Genomic DNA, 19,982 nt, shown 5'->3' with positions numbered 1-19,982 from the left:
CTTAAGAGTAGTTATTTGGATTGATGAAATCAACACAATCCTGAAAAACATTTGCAAATTTCAAATCACACCTCATAAACAACATACATCAGGGCTGTACGTTAACTTTTTTTTCACATAGCACTGGTGCTACAGAGGTTGAAAGTTTTGTAGCACAGGCCAAAAAGTTGTAGCACAAGTATAAAACGTCTGTTATCATGTCTGAAAACAAACACAAGTAATGGAGTTCATCACTTAAACACACACACACAAACAAGCACAACGAAATCACTTCACACTATTAAGCGGCTGTGTTATGAACATGCAAAACTGTATCGCACGCGTGCTACAGTGGTAAATTTATTCATCGCACAGACCAGTTTTTTCGTAGCACGTGCGACATATATGTCGCACTGTACAGCCCTGTACATGCAGTTTTGTTAAACATGGCAAAAAAGCCCCTACTAAATTAAGAATGCAGTTGCATTACTGTACTTCCAAAAATCTTCATTAATACATACATTAAACCCAAACATGACCACCAAATGTAAATTCGAGGGAAGACCCTTGCATATTAAAACTAGAGTGAAAAATGAATATCACTTATTTTAAGGTAGATTTGTGTCCATAACTAGATTATTTCTTGGTGCAAGACTTCAGCTGTGTAATGATGCATGATGAAAACACATCATGTGTAAGTTAACAGGAGATGCAGTATACGGGTGGTGTTTTGAATGGCACGCTAAGGCTTTAGGACAGAGAATCCTGGTCCTCTCAGCAATGTTTGGCTTGTAGACACTGATCATTGTCATATCATCCAGTTGATGTGAGGACCAAGGGTGGTATCAGGTGTTGTCTGACCACGAGAGACCTCCAAGGGTCTTCATATTCAAGCAGATGAGTTAACTTCAAAGAAGAGGAGCTGCACTCCCTCCAGCTGAAAGTTTGGAGAGACCGCCCCAGAGAAGCCTCATTTACTCTGCTTCTTAGAAAGCCTGTTCCTCATGCCCCAATAGGCCAAAGAGCTATTTGGCTGGCAGAATGAACAGCATAATAATTACCTATGCATAAATGTCCATGGATGAGATCGCAGTCCAGACAAGACCACCAGGAATACTGTCAGGAGTCATATTTCTGCGCCTCATGAGATAGGAACTAAATACAAAACACTGAAAGGTTAAACTTGGTTTCCTATCATGCAAACGCAGTATGCATAACAATCTCAAAATTGTTAGAAAAAAAAGCACATCTAGTGAGGGTAAAACTTTTTAAGAGAGTTAGACCCTATGGATGCTGTCAATACAATAATGAGTTTGTTTACTCATAGATTTGATGTAGGCAGCAACTGACAAGAACTGCATGATCCTGAAATACAAGTTCTTTTTTTTTCTTCAGGCAAAAAAACCACTGAAAACTGCCTGAAGATGATTTATGCTTTTTTCAAAGGGGAATGAAGTTAAGTGGTTCATTACATCGCTTCAAGCCAGAAAGTTATTTTTTAAGCAATTTCTTTCTAATACGTGGAGCATGTGAGCTTTTATTTTTTGTCATCTGAATGCACAACCACTATTTGGAGAAACAATACATGTTTTAAATTAAAATGTTTCTTTAATATATCAATCTCAAAAACATCTAACAGCAATTATATGTTTAAAAAGCATTTATTATAAAGAAATGTAAAGGGATATGATTAAACAGAGGAGGCAACAGTGATGGTTCATCTTGCTTTCTGGGGGAATACCCTATACATGGCACCCTCAGTCTGTAAAATGCATTCCTCTTCATTCCAGTGATATGACATCACCAGCTCTGTTTGTTTACAGAGGCCTATCACATGGGCATTCTTCCCACACTCGCTTGCCCAGCAAAAACGAAGAAAGGCCAATCAGCCAAAACAACAAAAAAACTGCACTGAGACAGAAAATCCCTTCTGCCTCCTGTCTCTGAGTTATGCTAATATACTTGACTCGGCTTTATTTCATGAGTCATTTAACTAGCCTAAAATAAACTGGAAAGTTTGATTTAGTTCAGTTATGTTGTAGTTTGTTCAGCAGAGCCCATATTCTGAAATAAGGTTTGTCAGCTTTATGTGTTACTAGATGGCATTGCAGAGTATTGGAAGGATCAAGAAAGATTCAAAGAAGTAGCTTTTGATGCACTAATCTGAAGAAATTATAATACAACAAATACATCAAACTTTATCAGTCTACAAAGCACCATAATATAGCCTACTCAAGAGCTCTATACAGTAAAACATTCTTTGTTAAACCCTCAATTTTTTTGTGTTTTGTGTACTCTACAAGGAATACATTCAAGACACCTAGATATTTTCAATCCATTATTTGAATTACCTAGCATGAATGGCTTAGATGTTGGACGAAGACTAATTTCTGATATCATGCACTAATAACAAAAATATATATGATTGTAATTATGACCTAGAAGATGAAAAGGTAGCCTGTTGTCGGAACTGGGGCGGGTTGCATAAACTGCTTAGACTAGTCTTAAAAAATCTAATTTCTTTTCTTCAAGACTGGTCATAACTTTTTAAAGTCAGTTACAAAAAGGTAGATTGGTCTAATGTGAATCCAAAAAGTAACACTGATTACCCCTTGGCTAACTGCTGGTTGGTCAAATTAGTTTGTAAGACACAGTCTTAACATAGTGTCTATGTTTATGCAACTGGCCCCTGATCAAAGAACTGGCATGTTAGGAGCCCAATCTATCAGCACTGCAAAGCATTTGCAAAGCCTATGATACTCTTCCTTTAAACCATAATTGGCATAGACAGCAACACAACTTCCTGCTCAAGTCTTATAAAAGACCCAGCACACAAATTCTCAGCACTTTCCATTCATGTCAACACTGAATTCATTAGCATTACAGACAACACATTTTCACTGATGCCAAGACTTTCTACTGAGGAACACCTTTATTAAAGCCAATGAAAGAAGTTCAGAATTTCTCTGCTTCAGAAAGATACCACACTGCAATATTTATGATTGGTTGTTGATAATAACCAAAAGACAGGGGAGTTTCCATCAAAACACATCCCACAAATTGGTACATTAGACATTAGCTGAGGAGTCACAGATGTTCTCCCACCTTTTGGTGCAGATGAAATACAGTAGGATAGTGAAGCAGCTTTCAGTTCTCTCCGCTATGCCAATGACTCATTTATTTGCACTAGAGTACTCTTGGCATCAATTTTGCCCACTCTATTTTTTATTGCCTCAGGATATGACTAAAAAGTAGCAGAAACACAGTCATTGCGTGGTCTTACCATTTATAAGTGGGAGTTTCTAAACTTCCTGTAAATAATAAATGCAGCCATGCTGTGCACAGAACAACCTCAAAAATAAATCCACACAGTCCAAATCTCTAAAAATTACAACAGGCTGCTGCTCATTAGTGGTTTTGTGTTGCTTGTTACAGGTAAAACAACTCTAGTCTCTCAATACTTGAACAGTTTATTAATAGCACACACATGGAGTGTTTGCATGGACAACATCTCTCTCTTTGGTATCCAAAGTTCCCTAAAGGATAACCACAGCAATGCATACAGAATTCTGCATTGATACAGATGAAAAGGGCTCACTACAGTCCTGAGATACTTCTGAACTGTACTTTTATGAATAATGCTGACATGCACAGAAGTTCTCCTCCCACAGTTTTATTAGCCAAAGCCATGTCTAATATTTATCAAAAATGAATGAACAGTATTATAGTGAACTATCAAACTCAACTGTTGCCTACAAATCAACTGTCAATCTGAGGTTCCTAGAAAGAACAATGCCATTGCAGAATTAGCTTAGTTTGTAAACTATGTACCTGAATATGGACTACTGGATGCCCAGATTCTTAGAAATCCATTTGCAGCCCTTTAAACAAATCTTCTTTTGACAAGAAGTCAAAATTACATGTATCTTTTTCTATGGTAAAGTTGGTCAAAGCTGCACCAGAATTGATTGGACCACCTGGCTCCAAAGACTTGATTATTGTAGAAATTTACTTTCTCTGCCAATAACAAACATTATATTATTGTAATTATTAAACCTCTTTGGGGTTAAGGCAGTTCACACGAAGAACGATAACTATAATAACTATTTTTATACCAACAATATCAAATTGCTAATGTGTGTTCAAAGCATTCTGTCACACAGATGATCTGAACTGAAATACAGAACAAACTATTAGTTACTGGCTTAGATTTTAGGTTTTTCCGATTGCTTAATAACGTCACTACAAAAGCATTTAGTAAAGATGGACATTAAAACTTTTATTATTAATATATTCCAGCCACAACAATAAAATTTAACAAATGATCACTAGAAAAAACTCTTCTTCCGTCAGTTGTACAATACATACAGTATCATTAAACTGGCCGGCAACAATAAAACCCCACTACAGCAATATATGTAGTGTTTTCAGCAGCATTTCACAAAATGAAAACATTATACATATGTACACATCCACATCAAATTCTCAACAAATTCACATATGTACAGTACGTATCTGTGGCTGAATATAAACAATGTCAACTTTGTTCCTCCATTTAAAGATTTGTTTAAAAAAAAGAACTGACCTAAGTTGACAGTGGGTAGCTAGATTCAAGTTAGGGCATACATTTAAAAATCGTAAAAAGCACATGGTTTTAAAATGTAACTTTCAGCCATGTAGTTTGATTTTCCTCAACAATGCTACCACTGTATTGCACACTGGGATGACAACTGACTCAATGTGGATTTCTTGGGGTTGCAGTTTTCACTGCTCTGAAGATACATCCAACCATGTCAAGTAACAGAGGTTTGGAGGTATGCTACATCTGTCAGACATTTTAACAGGTGGTGTGACTGTCTAATAGAGCTCAAGCATTCTTCCCCCACCATTCCCTCTCCACAGAGGATTATCAATCTCAAGACATGCCCTTGAGTGGCTTGATGGCCTCTTGATCAGGTAAAAAGAGAAATTCTGGCTTCTTTTCCCTCATAGCCACTAACACAGAAAGGAAAGCACTTTGGTATATACCAAATGCCCTGGATTCATAAAGTACAAGAATATTACAACAGTCTGAGGTAAAATATTAAAATGTGTTCTTATTTCTATTGTAATAAAATTAACCAAATGTATGTCCTTGAATACTCTGATGTTAAGACGACATGAATGCAGTGGTGAAGACACTTGTTCTGTCACTGTAGTAATTGTTGTCTCTTACTAAGACATCCCTGTTGGAAAAGGGCCCAAAAGTTATTTCTCCTCTCAAATCATAGTGTAAAAAACATTGAGTGTCCAAACTGCATGTACAACCTCAACTGTGCGGCCACTTATTCCCAAGTCTCATTTAATGAGGTTTGGGAAGTATCTTTGGGCGATGCTCAAACATGTGCAAGAGAATCACCATGAGTCTTTTAAAGTAAATAGAAGGGAGAATCATTGTTTGAAATAAAATGAATGGCATTGATAACCAAAGGCACATTGTATTAAACCTAAGGGCACAATTATTCCACACTGCTGTCAATTCACAGAACAATAAAAAAGGTGTAAAGTACATTGTGAAATGCCTGCTGATGTTAGCAAGTAACTTCTGCATCTATAAAGCACTATGGGTGTCCAAAGGGCCCTGAGCCCCTGTGCAGTGTGCAGTAGGCCTGGAGGGCACCGTGCCAGTCTCCGGTTGGGGATGGGGGGGATCAACTTGAGCATTACAGCTTTGCTGGTCTCCCTGACAGCCCATAGTTTGACCTCCATCCACACCCCCACAATCCGTGACTGGTTGAAAGCAAGCAGGACTACCTCCTGCTAGAGTAAGATCTCAAAATAGTGGCAGATATATTTCTTGTGCATTACACCATAAATCACTCATTTGACATACAAGCCATTTTCAGGCCACTGGTTCCACCTATATTAGCTCTTCATTGACAACAAAACGAGATAAATAAGTTAAACTTATCAAGCTTTTACACCCATGTCAGTCAAATTATTCTTTCCATGTCACAAATGCTACAAAAATGGCCAGTCTTTGTGTTCTAGTGAAATATTCTTTTTCAATCTCAATGGTTCTGGATTTGGGGAAAAAAAGTGTTATTAATAACTTATTTGTAGCATTATTTATTATTTAAAAAAGGGAACAACCTTTAAGAATTTTAACTCTGGCCTGATATTAGCAAGTCCACACAATGATTACTTAACAATATGAGGATATGCAATGTAGCCATCTGTATTGTCTTAGTGGTTATAAATTTGATTCAAGACTTGAATCATGTGTCATGCTCTGCCATAACATCGTCCACTTAAAATATTTATCTTGCATTAGCATTGTTACTTGCTTGCATTCAGGTAAATGCAATGATCTGCCTTCCTATTCTTCAATTCTTAATCCTAGTCACTGCAAAAAAAAGCATTCACCTTAGAGACAAGACAAAAAGAATCTAGACCCTAACTTGCAAACTAACCAGTCTTCACTCATTGAGATTACACAACAACGATTGTTCAGTGAGCATTAAGTTTCATTTCAAAACACAAAGTTTCAAGCTATAAAAAATTCATAAATAAAAAGGTAAAGCACCAGTTATTTCTCCTTCCAGGACAGTACAAGTTCAAAAGCAACTCTTCCAGCGAATAGCTTATAATTACACGAATGTACACCTGTCAAGTACTACTGAGAACAGTATAGCCTAGTTTCTATCAAACCACATAAATTCCTTTAAATTTGCCATTAATCTACTGTAGTGTAGACCACTCTAAAACACTCTCTCTTTTCCTCATTTAGTTTCTTTAAGGAATGTCAAGAGATTTATAGGCACAAACCAAATCTATCATGTAAACATGTAAAAATTATCTCTGCTACCTCATAACAGTCTGTCTGTTTCTTTTACCAGTCTCTTAGATTATATTCTCTATTCTTGATATTGACAACAATGATGCTGGGAAATGCAACAAGCCTCAGATCGCATAGCTTTTAGTAAAATGCATTTTTAATCCTCATCCATTAACACGCTATTTATCTGACAGGATCTGGGGGTGGTGATTAAAATTTCAGAAGCACACAAATCAATGTATCCTACCATTACTTCATTGTGGCAAGGCCATTTACAAGATTTAGGTATTAAACCAAGTGGGACTTTTTGTTATTATAGACCAGATTGTATGAATGCTCCTTCAAAGCAGCATTCAACACAGCCCTGAGATAAAAACTTAAAAGTGTTGTTCCCCCTTTCTTGGCCATTTGAGCTTTCCTAGAAAAAAATCCAACTAAAGGTGCTACGAAGCAGTTCATAAATGGTGGATATGCATTAACGACTCTTATTCCTAAAAATGCCACACTTCTGAATGCTCAGCTTTGCACAATTTCCAATATTATAATTCCAAAGAAAAAAAAGAAATGAGTGTTCAACTGACTAATTTTGGCAACACTGTCCTTTGTTGTATATTCCCATTGGCATCAGTCATTTGTGCCAGGTTAGTCCTTAACTTTGTGGCTGAGCCAGAAGGGGGAGGTAATTTGGAGATTGAAGTTATAGCACCAGTACTCTCAGGGATCCGCTTTACCGTGGTTTTCTCCCCAGTGGGAGGTTTTGGCAAGCGTCTTCTGAGCCATGGGTGGCGGAGGGCCTGACTGGGAGTCATACGCAGGGACGGGTCCCACTCTAGACACTGTTTGAGAAAGTCCAAGAAGAGGGGGTCGTCACAGCCCTTAAGTGCTGTCACCCAGTCCCTGCTGCCAGGTGGACCTCTAAGTTTGCCCCTTCGTGACCTTCCCCCATTCAACACCACCGAGCCATCAGGTAAGGTTGTGACTGTGCAATAACGGGGGTATCCCTTTGAACTGATAAAATTTTTGGCTCTCTTAGATGAATCCAGTAGCTTCTGGGAGGGCATACCCAGCAGCTCTATGACACATGCTAGTTGGTCCCCTTCATCTTCTCCAGGCAAGAGAGGGTACCCTGTAAGTAATTCCGCTAAGATACAACCTAAGCTCCACATATCGATTGGCATCCCGTATCGAGCACCCAGAATGACCTCTGGGGCCCTGTAGAAGCGTGACTGGATGTAAGTGTAGACCCGTTGATGCTCATAGCAGCTGGAGCCAAAGTCGATCACTTTTATCCCACTGCGCCCCTGCTGCTTCAAAAGGATATTCTCAGGCTTGAGGTCGCAGTGAATGATTCTGTTCTTGTGCAAGGAGTCAAGACACTGCAAGATGGAGTGTGCAAACTTGCGCACTAACGGCAAACTAAAGCCCTGAAACTTGTTTTTCTTGACAAGCTCATAAAGGTTCATGCTGAGCAACTCGAACGTCATGCAGATATGGTTGCGGAATGTAAAGTTCTCCAGCATGTGGATGACATTCATGGTGGAGTCCTTATCCTGTTTGCGCAAGTGTTCCAGAATGCGAATTTCCTCAGCTGCTTGGCGATGGAATCGCTTTTCATTACGCACCATTTTCAGGGCCACTTGCTGGTGGTTCTTGTGGTCATAGGCCTTCACCACCTGGCCAAAACTGCCTTTACCAATAACCTTTAGTACCTCATACCTATATGCCATATGGTCATGGGGCACATGAATGTAGGAGCCCTGATCATCATCATAACCTCCATTGTTTGACCCCCCAACTACACCTTGTCTTTTCTTTGCATTTGGACCTATAAAATAGATCTCAGGGTAGCTGATGATCTCTTGGTGTTCAAACACTGAAAGCTTAGACATGTACTGTTTCATGGCCTGCTCAGGAGTCAAAGGTGCTGGCTTCGGTTTGCTTTCAGTTGATTTGATGGAAGTTGAGCTGCCTTGTCGACACTGGCTGCTTTCTTGCTGCTTTTCTGGCATGGCTAGACCTGTTCTACCTACGGGTGTCAACCCATTGGGTTGTGCAGTCAACACTGTCCGTTTGTTGCTGTTTTCCTCAAACAGCTGTTGAACGTGGATCTGCTGGTGACTCCCAACTTGCAGATGGTCATTCATTGTGTGCTTATTGCCTCCAGCCTGGATAAGGTGAAACAAAAACAAGAGGCATCATTTGAGGATTGTTTCCAAAATATATTAAGAAAACACAGCTGATATAGCATGCCAAATTTAGATTTGACACAAAAAGAGAGACAGCTATGGAATCTTTTGAAGGTACTGAAAGTCCAAGTCATTCCAACCCTGTCAATGCTGACAGAAAGATCCTAGGTCTAGTATACTGTAGCAAGCAAAATATTCAAAGCAGACTCTCAACAAAGTGGAAAGTGGACGGGAGATCACTTCAGGCCAGATTACAGAGTTGTTGTAAGAATGACTAACAATTTTTCCATGATTTTCTACAATAGGCTTTCATAAATTTAATTCCATGTGTATTGCATATACTATTCAAAACAAACAAACAAACAGACAGTAGATTCTTGTGCTTAGCATAGCCTGGACAAGGTACGACTAAATGCTCATTGTGTGTTCTTATAGGACCAAGAGAAATGAGGCTAACTAATCTAAAGACCAGAGATCAACACATAATCTACAGAATAAAAAGAAAGGCTTGACAGACAAAATGTACTGAATAAAAACAGATTGGGCACTTATGTCTTATCCTAAATGTTATCCCCTGCTATGCATTGACTTCAGACATTTTTATGTTTCTCACAAAATCATTAAATCACTAATCATTAAATCTTACCATTCTTGTAAAAGAATCAATGTGTTCATGACTGCAAATCATGGTTTGCATCAACTTCAAAATGTTACATAACTGGTCTAAAAGATTTGTGTCTGAGGTGTAGAGTGTAATTTCTTAACCTTTCAATTCAAATGCTATTTGTTGTTATCTAGTATCTTGTTTTTAGGATGGGGAATTCTGACTTGTACACAAAGCTATGGGAGGCGATTTTTTTGTTTGTTTGTTTATTCAAGGACATTAGACATGAATTTCCTGCTTTAATGAATCTCCTGCCCGGCAAGATGCTTGCTTCCTTGATAATGTGATTACCTCTGCATCTTGTTTTTACAAGGACATCCTGTTGCTTCAGTCAGATGTTTGTGGCAACCTTCTCATTCTACACAAAAACAGAAACTCTTACACCTTTGAACATGACTCCCCTTGACATGGCTGTTGTCCTGTTATTTCAGACTGATAGTTTTAATGGATTAGTGTTTATTTTTGTGTATTGAATGGTAATGCTCACAATCCACTTAATTGTACTTTATTGTCTAATCTCAGCTGTGCCATATTCACATGCAGAAAAAGTGATAATCCCCAAGTGTAAATAATATCAGTGCAATACAAGACTTCTGATTTTTACTATCCTTTTCATCTCAACCTATCTATAATCCCCCAGATGGTCAGTGCTGATGTTTCTACACCTCTGACTGAAGATAAAGAGTAAACCCCAGCTTGAACTCTAAATCCAAGGGCTCTGATACAATCTGCTTTTAACACACTCAATATACAGCCATATTTCTTCCTTCTCACACAAGAGAAGAGCAGTGACAATGATGTACTGTTTAACAACAAGCCTCTAGTTTAGAAAAGTGTATCATTCAAATATAAATATAAACGTAACCAATAGCTAATCCTAAATCAATAAACCAATATTTAAGTGTCAAATAAATCACACTGGTATAAATAAGTGTATGCTATAAAGCATAGATTTATGGACTAGGTAAGGCAAGGGAGTCTCAATATTTTACCAGCCATCATAAAAAATAAACACTCTAAAGTAACATCTAAAGTTACAATTTCTGAAAATGTCTACAAGAGCTGTGCAAAAGTGTCCCACTGACAGACTATTGAGATTATGCATCGTACAAAAGATGGGTACTCTGATAGGAAGAGTGAATCTGAATAAAGCTTTAATTTCTTCCTTTTGTTGTACTTGGCTGCCCTGTCGGTTAATTCAAACATGATCTGGACAGGTGGGGGGTCGTGCAAAGGGCATGCTTGCTGACAGCTGTAGAGGACACAACTGGAGCTGATCAACAGACACATTTGGTCTGAGAGATGTGAGCATGGTAATCATTCTAACGCTCACTTACTCTGCAAAGTACATATACCGCATGGTAGGAATACTAAAAAGCTATGGGACTGGCCTTAATGAAATTAACTGGACTTTGAAAGGTATGACACTCAAATTTAACAGGACAGATATTTTGAACAAATAAAGACAGAACAATTATTGCTGTCCTTGTAATTACTATATCACTTGAAGTAGAGCTGTCAAAATGGCTGAAAAACTAAATTCAAATTTTGTACTTAAATATTATCAAAATTCGAATTATATTAAAATTTAAAATGCATAATTTCAGTTAGGGTGAAGAAAAGCTTTTGGCTTCTCTCCTTAGGCCACAAGAGGGCGCATCATTCAAAGCATAAAATAACATGACTATCCGTGAAAAAAAGTGCATAATGTTTAAAATAATGTTTATAAACCATATATAATTAATTAAGTTGCTTAAACAACTATTAACAAAACAGCATCATGTATGTATGCATAGTTTAATACAAAGGGCGGAAAGCCAATCACACAGAGTACATTTTTCATTTAAAAACATGAGATGCAGTTGGATGGTGAAAAAACCCGCCATAAAGTCTCGATATATGTTTTTTTTAAAATTAAACCTACATTAATTTTACATGGCTTCCTAAACATGCGGCTCCTTTGTGCGAGATACGAGTGCAACGGTGATAGATGTCCTTCTAGAAAATGCGCGAAATATGTGTTCTGTGTGAATTCGAATGCAACGTTTTTGCATTCGAATGTGGATTTTTATTTTAAATTCGACGAATATTCGAAATTCAAATTTTTTTTGACAGCCCTAACTTGAAGACTAGAATGTCTTCTTTCGTGAGTGGTTGGCCAATCTGTAACATTTAGCATATAATTCGAAGTAACCTTCCAAATAGCTTTGAAGCCAAAATTCAATGCACAGTGCGTCCATAACTTTTCTACTAAATGCCATATGTAATTTGACTTTGTAGGCAATTGTAAAGCACATCAGAAATGGGTTTTTAAGACCTTATACATAATCAGTTCTATATACCATATACAAAATCAGCACTAATTTGTTGATGTAATCTGCTACATAACCAAGTAAGAACAAGCCCTTCAAAATCATTAACTTAATTATCAACTTAAGCATTGTCACGTCATAGGTCATCATGACACTTAATTACCAAGTAATAAGCGAGGGCAAGGTGCAATAATAATTATAATTCCCAGTAAGATTTGAAGCTTATTCTGCATCTTCAGAAACCTGAAAAAAATCCTAAATGGAAGCCAAGCATGGTCTGCATAGTCTTCATTTATTCACTGAAACAGGGCAAACATATTGACATTCATGTATTTGCATCTTATCAATTAAATGTCATTAAATATGTTGGTTTAAGAGCTAGAATTGCAAATATAATGCTAAGATGTAAATTGATGAATTACATATGGCAGGAATTCTGTCTTGTAAGAGAATGCAGACATACAAATGCACCTACCATGTGAGCCTGTGTCTATATTTACCCCTATTAGAATGACAGCTAAATAAAGAACTCCCGGGTACTTAGTCATAAATGGCATTGATCCAATTCTTGTATATAATTCAGAATAACTTGTCAAATACATTTACATGAACTGCAATTCTTTAAACATAACTAATAAACTCATTATTGATTAATTATTGATTATTTTTGAATATTAGAATATCATGTTTATATTCCTATACCATGCAAAACATCCTTGCCATGCAGACTCAATGTATTATAATTTGGATGTATAGATTTACATGAGGAAATTCACTACATGACAGATTTCAGCATTTCCCATCCCCCACTAATGGCAACATCTCCACACAATACATCAGCCAATGACAGAGAGCCACTGATCAGTATTACTACTACTCATATTCCTTTCCTCATAATAAATGTATTTTATTTAAAACATGCATTTTGGATATCCATGTAAGACTTTCTTTTCTGTCAGACCCTTTCTGTCATGCATTGCCAATGTAACGTCTCAAAATACTGACATTCAGCTTGGTTATTTTGAACTCCACTAAGCATAGCAACATTCATGAATTAACATATTCACAAGCAATGATCAAAATTAAGTAACAGGTTTGCATTCTGTGTGAAGAATGGACCATTACTTCAGGGCTCTGAACAACACATGCTATAAAACATGGAAGACTAGGGGGTCCCTGCATGCAAGGGGGTCTGAAGAAAATTTGAAAGAGAAATTTTATTTTTTTAATAAATATGTATTTTTAGGGCTGTCAAAGTTAATGTGTTAACAATAATCTTTATCTTGCTCACTGTGACTTGTAAGGAAATATTCTTTGTAAAACTGCAGTGAAACAATTTTTTTTGTGTGAAAAGCACTATATAAATAAATTTTAATTGAAATGAAAATGGTTTTCTTCATGTGCATATATCTCTAACATTAATCTAAAAGAGTGGGGAAAACACATAAACTGTAAACTAAATATAAAGTTAATATTTCCACATCATATTTTAAATAAGTGTTGGACTGAGTACATGTGACTATAAAAAGCAAAATTACAAAGAAGGGGATATGCATGGTGGAAAGTGCAAGCAAGAAGGTTAATTTTACCGTGAGAGAGTTGCTGTTCCTGAGTGGTGGTAATGTAACGGGTGATGTGGCTTCAGTCCCTGCTCCAGCCCGGGGACCCCCGATGCCCAGTCCTGGGGAAGACTGTAGCTGGCAAATCTCACCCCCTTTGCCTGTGAAAGTCAGTAAAAATGTATTTGGGAAAATGTTTACACAATTGCCTGCCAGTGTTTTTAAAAGGCAAGGGATGTAATTAAAGGCTAGCTGGTCCAGAAAAGGGAAAAACTATAGCCCAGTGACGTTACATGTATTGATACACGAGTTGTATTTCAATTATGAAATTTATAGAGGACCTGAATGATATAAACCATTTAACGAACACTCAACAAACGAAAATCAACATATAGCACAACGAAACCCTTTAATACAGACACACGAGCTATAAAACGACCATTACATCTAAGAGCCATTAATCCAAAGCGCTTGGTTTCTATATCTAGTCTCTATAGCAACAGTAATAATGATCTAATAAATACAAAAACGGCCGCTTTTCCAATGCTGTTTCCGGGGCTTATTGCTACTGTACTCGACCATGCAGTCAACGGCGAGCAATGAAACGAAAAAGCTGCGAGCCTTACAAGCGTTATGGAGCATTTAAATCGGATAAATAATCCATCTCCACAATCCAATCCGGAGAATAAACGAGACCGGCGTCGCCCTCTCAGATCCGGGCATTGGGTTCCTTACCAGTCGGGTAGACAGCGGCAGCAGCAGCGCAGGGTTTCTTGGTTAACATGGCCGCTGGAGAATCACACACACACACAGAGAAAAGCCACTTCAGAGTCTCTCCCCTCCTCCCTGTGATCACCCACTCTGACTGCTGCTACTCCAATCAGCTACATCCAGCCCTGAGCGAGCAAGCAAACTCTAGGGACTGTTTCCTCAAACGCTACCCGAATTCGCGTTATCATCGCTTGGAAACGTGCAAAACAAACAAGGACGCACAAATGGCTCTGCGCTGCTCCGCACTTTTGGGCCTAGGAAATTCTGCACAGCCCGTGGCATTCTCTCACATACATACAGTAACCGGAATATACATTAAACCGGTTTAGGGTGTTGTCTGGACTTATCTATCACCCTCGTTCGCCTCCACCTTCTTTACTCTCCCCTCCCCGTGCGGCAAGCCCTTTTCACATTTATCTATGAATAGTATCTAAACCCGGATGATTGTAACCACTCTAAGTTCGTCTGCCTTGGGAAAACTAGCCCGTCTCCGACATAGTGATAACACTCGTTGCCTTCTCTAGTGTAGCTCAACCAGGTCTCATCCCAAAAATATGTGTTGTAGTCCAAACGAGTCGTTCGTTGTAGTTTTTGAAAAGTGATTTCTGTTAAATAAAATATCTCCTTTTGAATTGGACTTTGAGCTTTGTAACTTTGCAGATCTTTTTTATGCTCAAACAGCAACATTACAGACTAACTAAAGTTGAAAAAGTGAAAAAGCATAACAGGACCCCTTTAATGCAATAGTGACTAGTGTCTGTTACAAAGGCACTAGTAACCATTCATTTGGTTCTGGTATTTACTCCAGATGTGACTATTATCTATTACGATTACATTATTCCTTAATCATGAAATACCAGTACTTAGTTTTAGTCTGTAATTGCTTAAAGCTTTTATATTATGCCCTGGTAACTGTAATAAATTAATGATTGAATGAATGAATGAGTGATACAAAACGCAAGTCTACTATTAAAATAAAAACATAAGAATTCATGTTAAAATGGCTTGCCATACTCACAGAGCTAAGTCCACCAATCACAGTCCCAAACAGAGCACAATTCTCTTAGTAACACACCTGATGCCACAGTTTGTTAATATGTGCATACTGTACTTTTTTCATGCTTTCAATCCTGTTTCAATCATACACAATAATAGCATGCAATTTTGTGATCAAAATGTACTTTTGAGTTTGAAGGGTCTAAAAAAAAGAGTTGGTATTTCACAGAGTCAGAGAGTCATAACTAGAAATGAAAGTAAAGACTTTCTTGATTTCATGTGAATATTCTTACATGGGTGTGGTAATTAATCATATGAACATTTAGTTCGCCCATCTGAAAGTTGATGTCTGTGTCAAAGCTCTATAAAAGGTAACACCCAGATTGCCTTAAATAGCTTAATAGTAAATTATATTGCATTATCTTTTGTAACTTTCAGTTGGGTTTTATTGACCAACTGGTAACAAATGAACATTTTAAATTATTAATTTCCTTTTACACTTTCGGCACCTGTTATTTTGGCATGACAGTTGAAATTACTGTCCACTAGAGGGTGGAGTGAGTGCAGCATAACATTACTGTCTCCACGTGTACTGTACATTTAGTTCCCAAACAAGAGCCATGTATGTACATATTGGATTATGTTGCTTAATTTGATTGCGTAATTTGATTTTAGTACAGTTGCATCTTCTACACACTGAAGAAGGCTTTTAGCCGAAACGTTTGTGTTCTGTCCTACTTTTGATTCATGTAAAATAAAACGCAAAAAGAAGACTATTTTTGTTGAGTGCGGATCATGGTTTTATATACTAAGTACAGTTGCATCAAACACAACACTACACATAAATCATGTCCAAGATTTCTCTAATATCACAAAAACTTAAAACATCACAGATGCTTGTAAATCATTCCTATAAATGCATCAACACAGATAAAAAAGAAATGCATATCTAGCATGCATATCAAAGCACATTCTACAGTGATTAGGTTATATGTGATGTGATTGAATCTGTATTATTATCTAAGTGTATTTACCAAGTTAAACATTAATGAAGCACAATAACAATGATTGATATTCACTCTTATTCCTCTGAGTGAGTGTTGTGGTTTTGAGGTTCATCAACTCAGATCATCCTATTTCAGTCTTTGAAAAGTGGTATCTGATATCCCAAAAGATGTGATTTGAGGTTTTTGATAATGATCACGTACCCCAATCTGTCTGTGTCAGCAGTTTCAGGCTCAGCATTTAAACATAATAATATTTTCTCAGTTTCAATCTGCTAGTCCTGAAAGAAAGAAAAAAAACTTCTTGCACAGCACTGAATATAAGGCAGTTATTTTAGAGAGTTTACTATCAAATCTAGCTTAACTTTCAGCCTCTAAAACAAACAAAAAAGCAAGGTGCAGCGTACACAATGTACACTCTCTAAAAAAGTAAAATGCAAAATAAAAACAAGTCACAAATCATCTCCCCCATCCATCCCCCCAGGAAGCGGGCTAATGTAGTGTCACATGTCAGGCTGTGGTCGGAAGGGAGCAGGGTATGCTGGGATGGCTGTCATGGCATTTGTCACTGCAGTTACTGGGAAACATCAGTAAGCACTATGTAAGGAATTGGGCCTCTGATAACAGGATTGGGTCATTTTAAACAGGGAGTGCAAGAAGGACTGATCTAGGGCTCATGTTAATTCTCACATTATTGCCTTGTAGTTTCTGATAAAGGGCTAACAGAACCCATTTGCTGAAGCATAGCCATAGAACCCAATCACATCAAAAGTGAATTAGCGATGCACTGAAATTTCGGCAATCAAATATTTTGGCTGAAACAGCTAAAATAAATGTTCTATTTCTGCCAAAATGGATTTGGAGGGTCCAAGTGATTTTCGTTCAAGTCACAAACGTTCTGTTAGCACTTCTCCAATGGTGTGTTTTGACTGTGTCAGCGTCTATTTCGTGCACACAACGTGGATAAGCTACAAAAGGTAAACATGTCACCAGTGTGGACACAAGGGCTGGCTTGACAATATTGATTTCTCATTTTTAAAATCAGTCTTTATTTTGATTAACTCTGTGCTTATATTGCTAACTGATATTGATGCTTAAGTCCCAAGACCAGTCTTTTAGTCTTTGCTGTTTTATGCTGATGCATTAACAAAACTTCCCTAAACATCATTTGTAGAGCACCTGCCATCCAATAATTGCAATAAGCTTTGTGCTTTGTTACTTTTGATACGAAAGTCTCAAAATTCAAGTAAAATTAAAAAAACAAATGTTGTTTCTGTAATGTGACTACGAGTACAGCACAATGAAACTACTAGTTAGCACAAAATAAACACGAATGAAAAATGAATGAAAAGAAAAAGTACAACTTTTGTAATGTATCATATCTCATGTAATCGCTCAATCAGTGTTTCAACCACATTAATAAAACAGCTTAAACAGTAAATAATGTCACCTCAAAAAATCCATTCAATGTCCATAGCTCATTAGTTAGAAAAAAAAAGGTGCATTTTGCTTCCTTGCTATTATATTTGAACATATAATAAATAATCCACCAACACTAAAACCCTTTCAGACAGCTACTAGTGCAGAAACGGTTAGTAAAATCTATAATATTCATATAAATATTTGCATAAAGCTAAAAACAGGTGGCAGGTGTATCTCAGAGCCTGGGCTCCTTTTGGCCGATTAGGATTTTGGGCCAAAACAAAAGCACAGATGGCTGAAGTACCATTTCCATCTGGTTAATAATACAGTCAGGTTTATGAAATGAGCCTGTGTGTTGTTTAGTAATTCAATCTGTTGTCATCCCCTCACATCAATGGCAAAAAAATCAATAGATACTGGGTTGGAGAGCTATCTTGCAAATCAACACTCCTAACACAGCTTGACTGATGAGAGACTCAACAAAATGGTGGCTGGTTACGTAATAAATGAGTCATGTTCACACGTTAGACTATATTTGCATGCACACTCTCTGCCCACGCAGACTGTCTGAGCAAATATAAACATGCAATCACACCAAAAGACAGGAAGTATATATATATACCTTTGAGAATACACTTAGACAGAGACTTCAGTACTGTTTGCAGGGAATTACCTCAAGCTACTTTCCTGTACACACAAATTATTATGAAATATAATGCATTAGGTATTCTTGTTCAAAAGTAAGCTGGTTATATTGCCACAAAGAGTGTAATTGAGCATGACTTGCATGAGAATATAAAGAAAAAATGTCAGTATCTGAAATATGAAAAATATGTCTGTCACCTCATGACCAGATAATTGCGATCTTCAGGATAAAATCTCAACACTGACATGTACAAACACAAGTTCACTTTCTGTACTCGTTCACATTGTGTTTCTTTCTCTCTCTGTGTACATTACAGATCCGTCTCCCAAAGAAAGTTCCCTGAGGCAATGGAGCATATTTTTGTCAGCTCTGTCATATATTCACCCACACTGCGCATATTTAGCAAGGTTTATTTTTACAGCCATCTGGTGGATTCTTGTAGAAAAGCTTGGAAACTCCTCTGAAAAATCATCAGCTTTGGCTTTTCACAGTAGCAGTGAATCAAATATGATACAAGATGAGAGGCAGTGACTCAAACAGATTCACCCTACAAAATCTATAAATCACTGTTTTTCACTTGCTACTTCACACTGTTTTCTCATTCACTCACATATATGTCAGAGTATTACATATTAACAGCCAGAAGAATCTAAATGCTTTGAAATAAGACATTTCAAATATAAGGCTTTTTGCAAATTTCTTTATGCTTTGCATGAATGGGATATGGTTTGTCATTGCTTAGGTGAAGGGTTTTAATGTATCTTCATTTGTGCATTGGATTCAAAGCTCACAGGCAACATGCTTGAATGGTTCGGGGCCTTAAGCTAAAGGTGGAATCATCTCTCATTCCCAATATTCTTTGCCTCTGACCCCCACATTCCCAGTATTTCCTGCCTTTGGTAAAACCCTTCTGGCCAAAACCCTTCTGCATGGTTTTGCATGCAGATGGAAGGCTATTAACAGCATAGTGCTTGAAGAAGGGGGTGTTCATTATTGTATTTGTTGCCACATTGGAAACCTTGACTACGTTCTACTTTTCTCATCCTAAATTCAGTCAAACCCTGCCTCCATTATCACCATGGCTGCTAGTGCAACATCTGGTCTGTATAATGTGTCCAAATGGATTGATTACAGAGGGAACTAACTAACAAAGCACACATTTGTCCTAGTCTGTTGCAGTAATCCAGTGTGAGCCACTTTAAAGACCATGTACAGGACGATGGATTTCAGCACAACACGCTGCACATATGTTCTCTGGGCACACAATAGCATTGTGCATTTTTAAAGAGCCATCATTGAGTCCGTCTGTAATATTGTTTACACCGGGTACACAAACTACAGGGACCAGTCCAGGACTGTGCAAATAATGTGTTGCTTGGCAACAATGAATCTCGATTATCAGCCTGAATATCACAGGTATTGTTTACATCCCACATCAGCCAGAGTTTACAAGGCAGGAACAGGCTTAGTTCAAATTACAATTTGTTTTTGATATTTAAATTCAGGGCTATTGTAGCCATGCCGGTGGCTGGTAACATGCCACCTTCTTTGGCATAACCACAGCGGCATAGCCAACACAAAAGAAGCCCAAGCTGAAATGGCTCTCATCAATTTGATTGATGATGC

General features: G+C 37.6%; 1 protein-coding gene across 2 annotated transcripts; it reads right to left on the bottom strand.

The window, feature by feature from the left end:
• Positions 1-4,249: 4,249 nt before the first annotated feature.
• On the bottom strand, positions 4,250-14,579 carry dyrk2 (dual-specificity tyrosine-(Y)-phosphorylation regulated kinase 2). 2 transcript variants are annotated; one of them, XM_016574710.1, is made up of 3 exons: positions 14,144-14,579; positions 13,548-13,678; positions 4,250-8,961 (listed from the first exon to the last, which is right to left on the bottom strand). In XM_016574710.1, exons 1-3 carry the CDS (start codon positions 14,157-14,159, stop codon positions 7,369-7,371), a joined length of 1,740 nt encoding a protein of 579 aa, XP_016430196.1. In that variant the 5' UTR covers positions 14,160-14,579; the 3' UTR covers positions 4,250-7,368. The 2 variants fall into 2 exon arrangements, with proteins under 2 accessions (XP_016430196.1, XP_016430195.1); XM_016574709.1 differs by having other exon boundaries at positions 14,253-14,579.
• Positions 14,580-19,982: the final 5,403 nt, after the last annotated feature.

Source organism: Sinocyclocheilus rhinocerous, unplaced genomic scaffold (genome assembly GCF_001515625.1).
Source record: "Sinocyclocheilus rhinocerous isolate Xijiao unplaced genomic scaffold, SAMN03320098_v1.1 scaffold1164, whole genome shotgun sequence".
Lineage (NCBI taxonomy): Eukaryota > Metazoa > Chordata > Actinopteri > Cypriniformes > Cyprinidae > Sinocyclocheilus > Sinocyclocheilus rhinocerous.
Note: the sequence above shows the minus strand (reverse complement) of the source record. Positions and strands in the feature narration are given on the sequence as shown.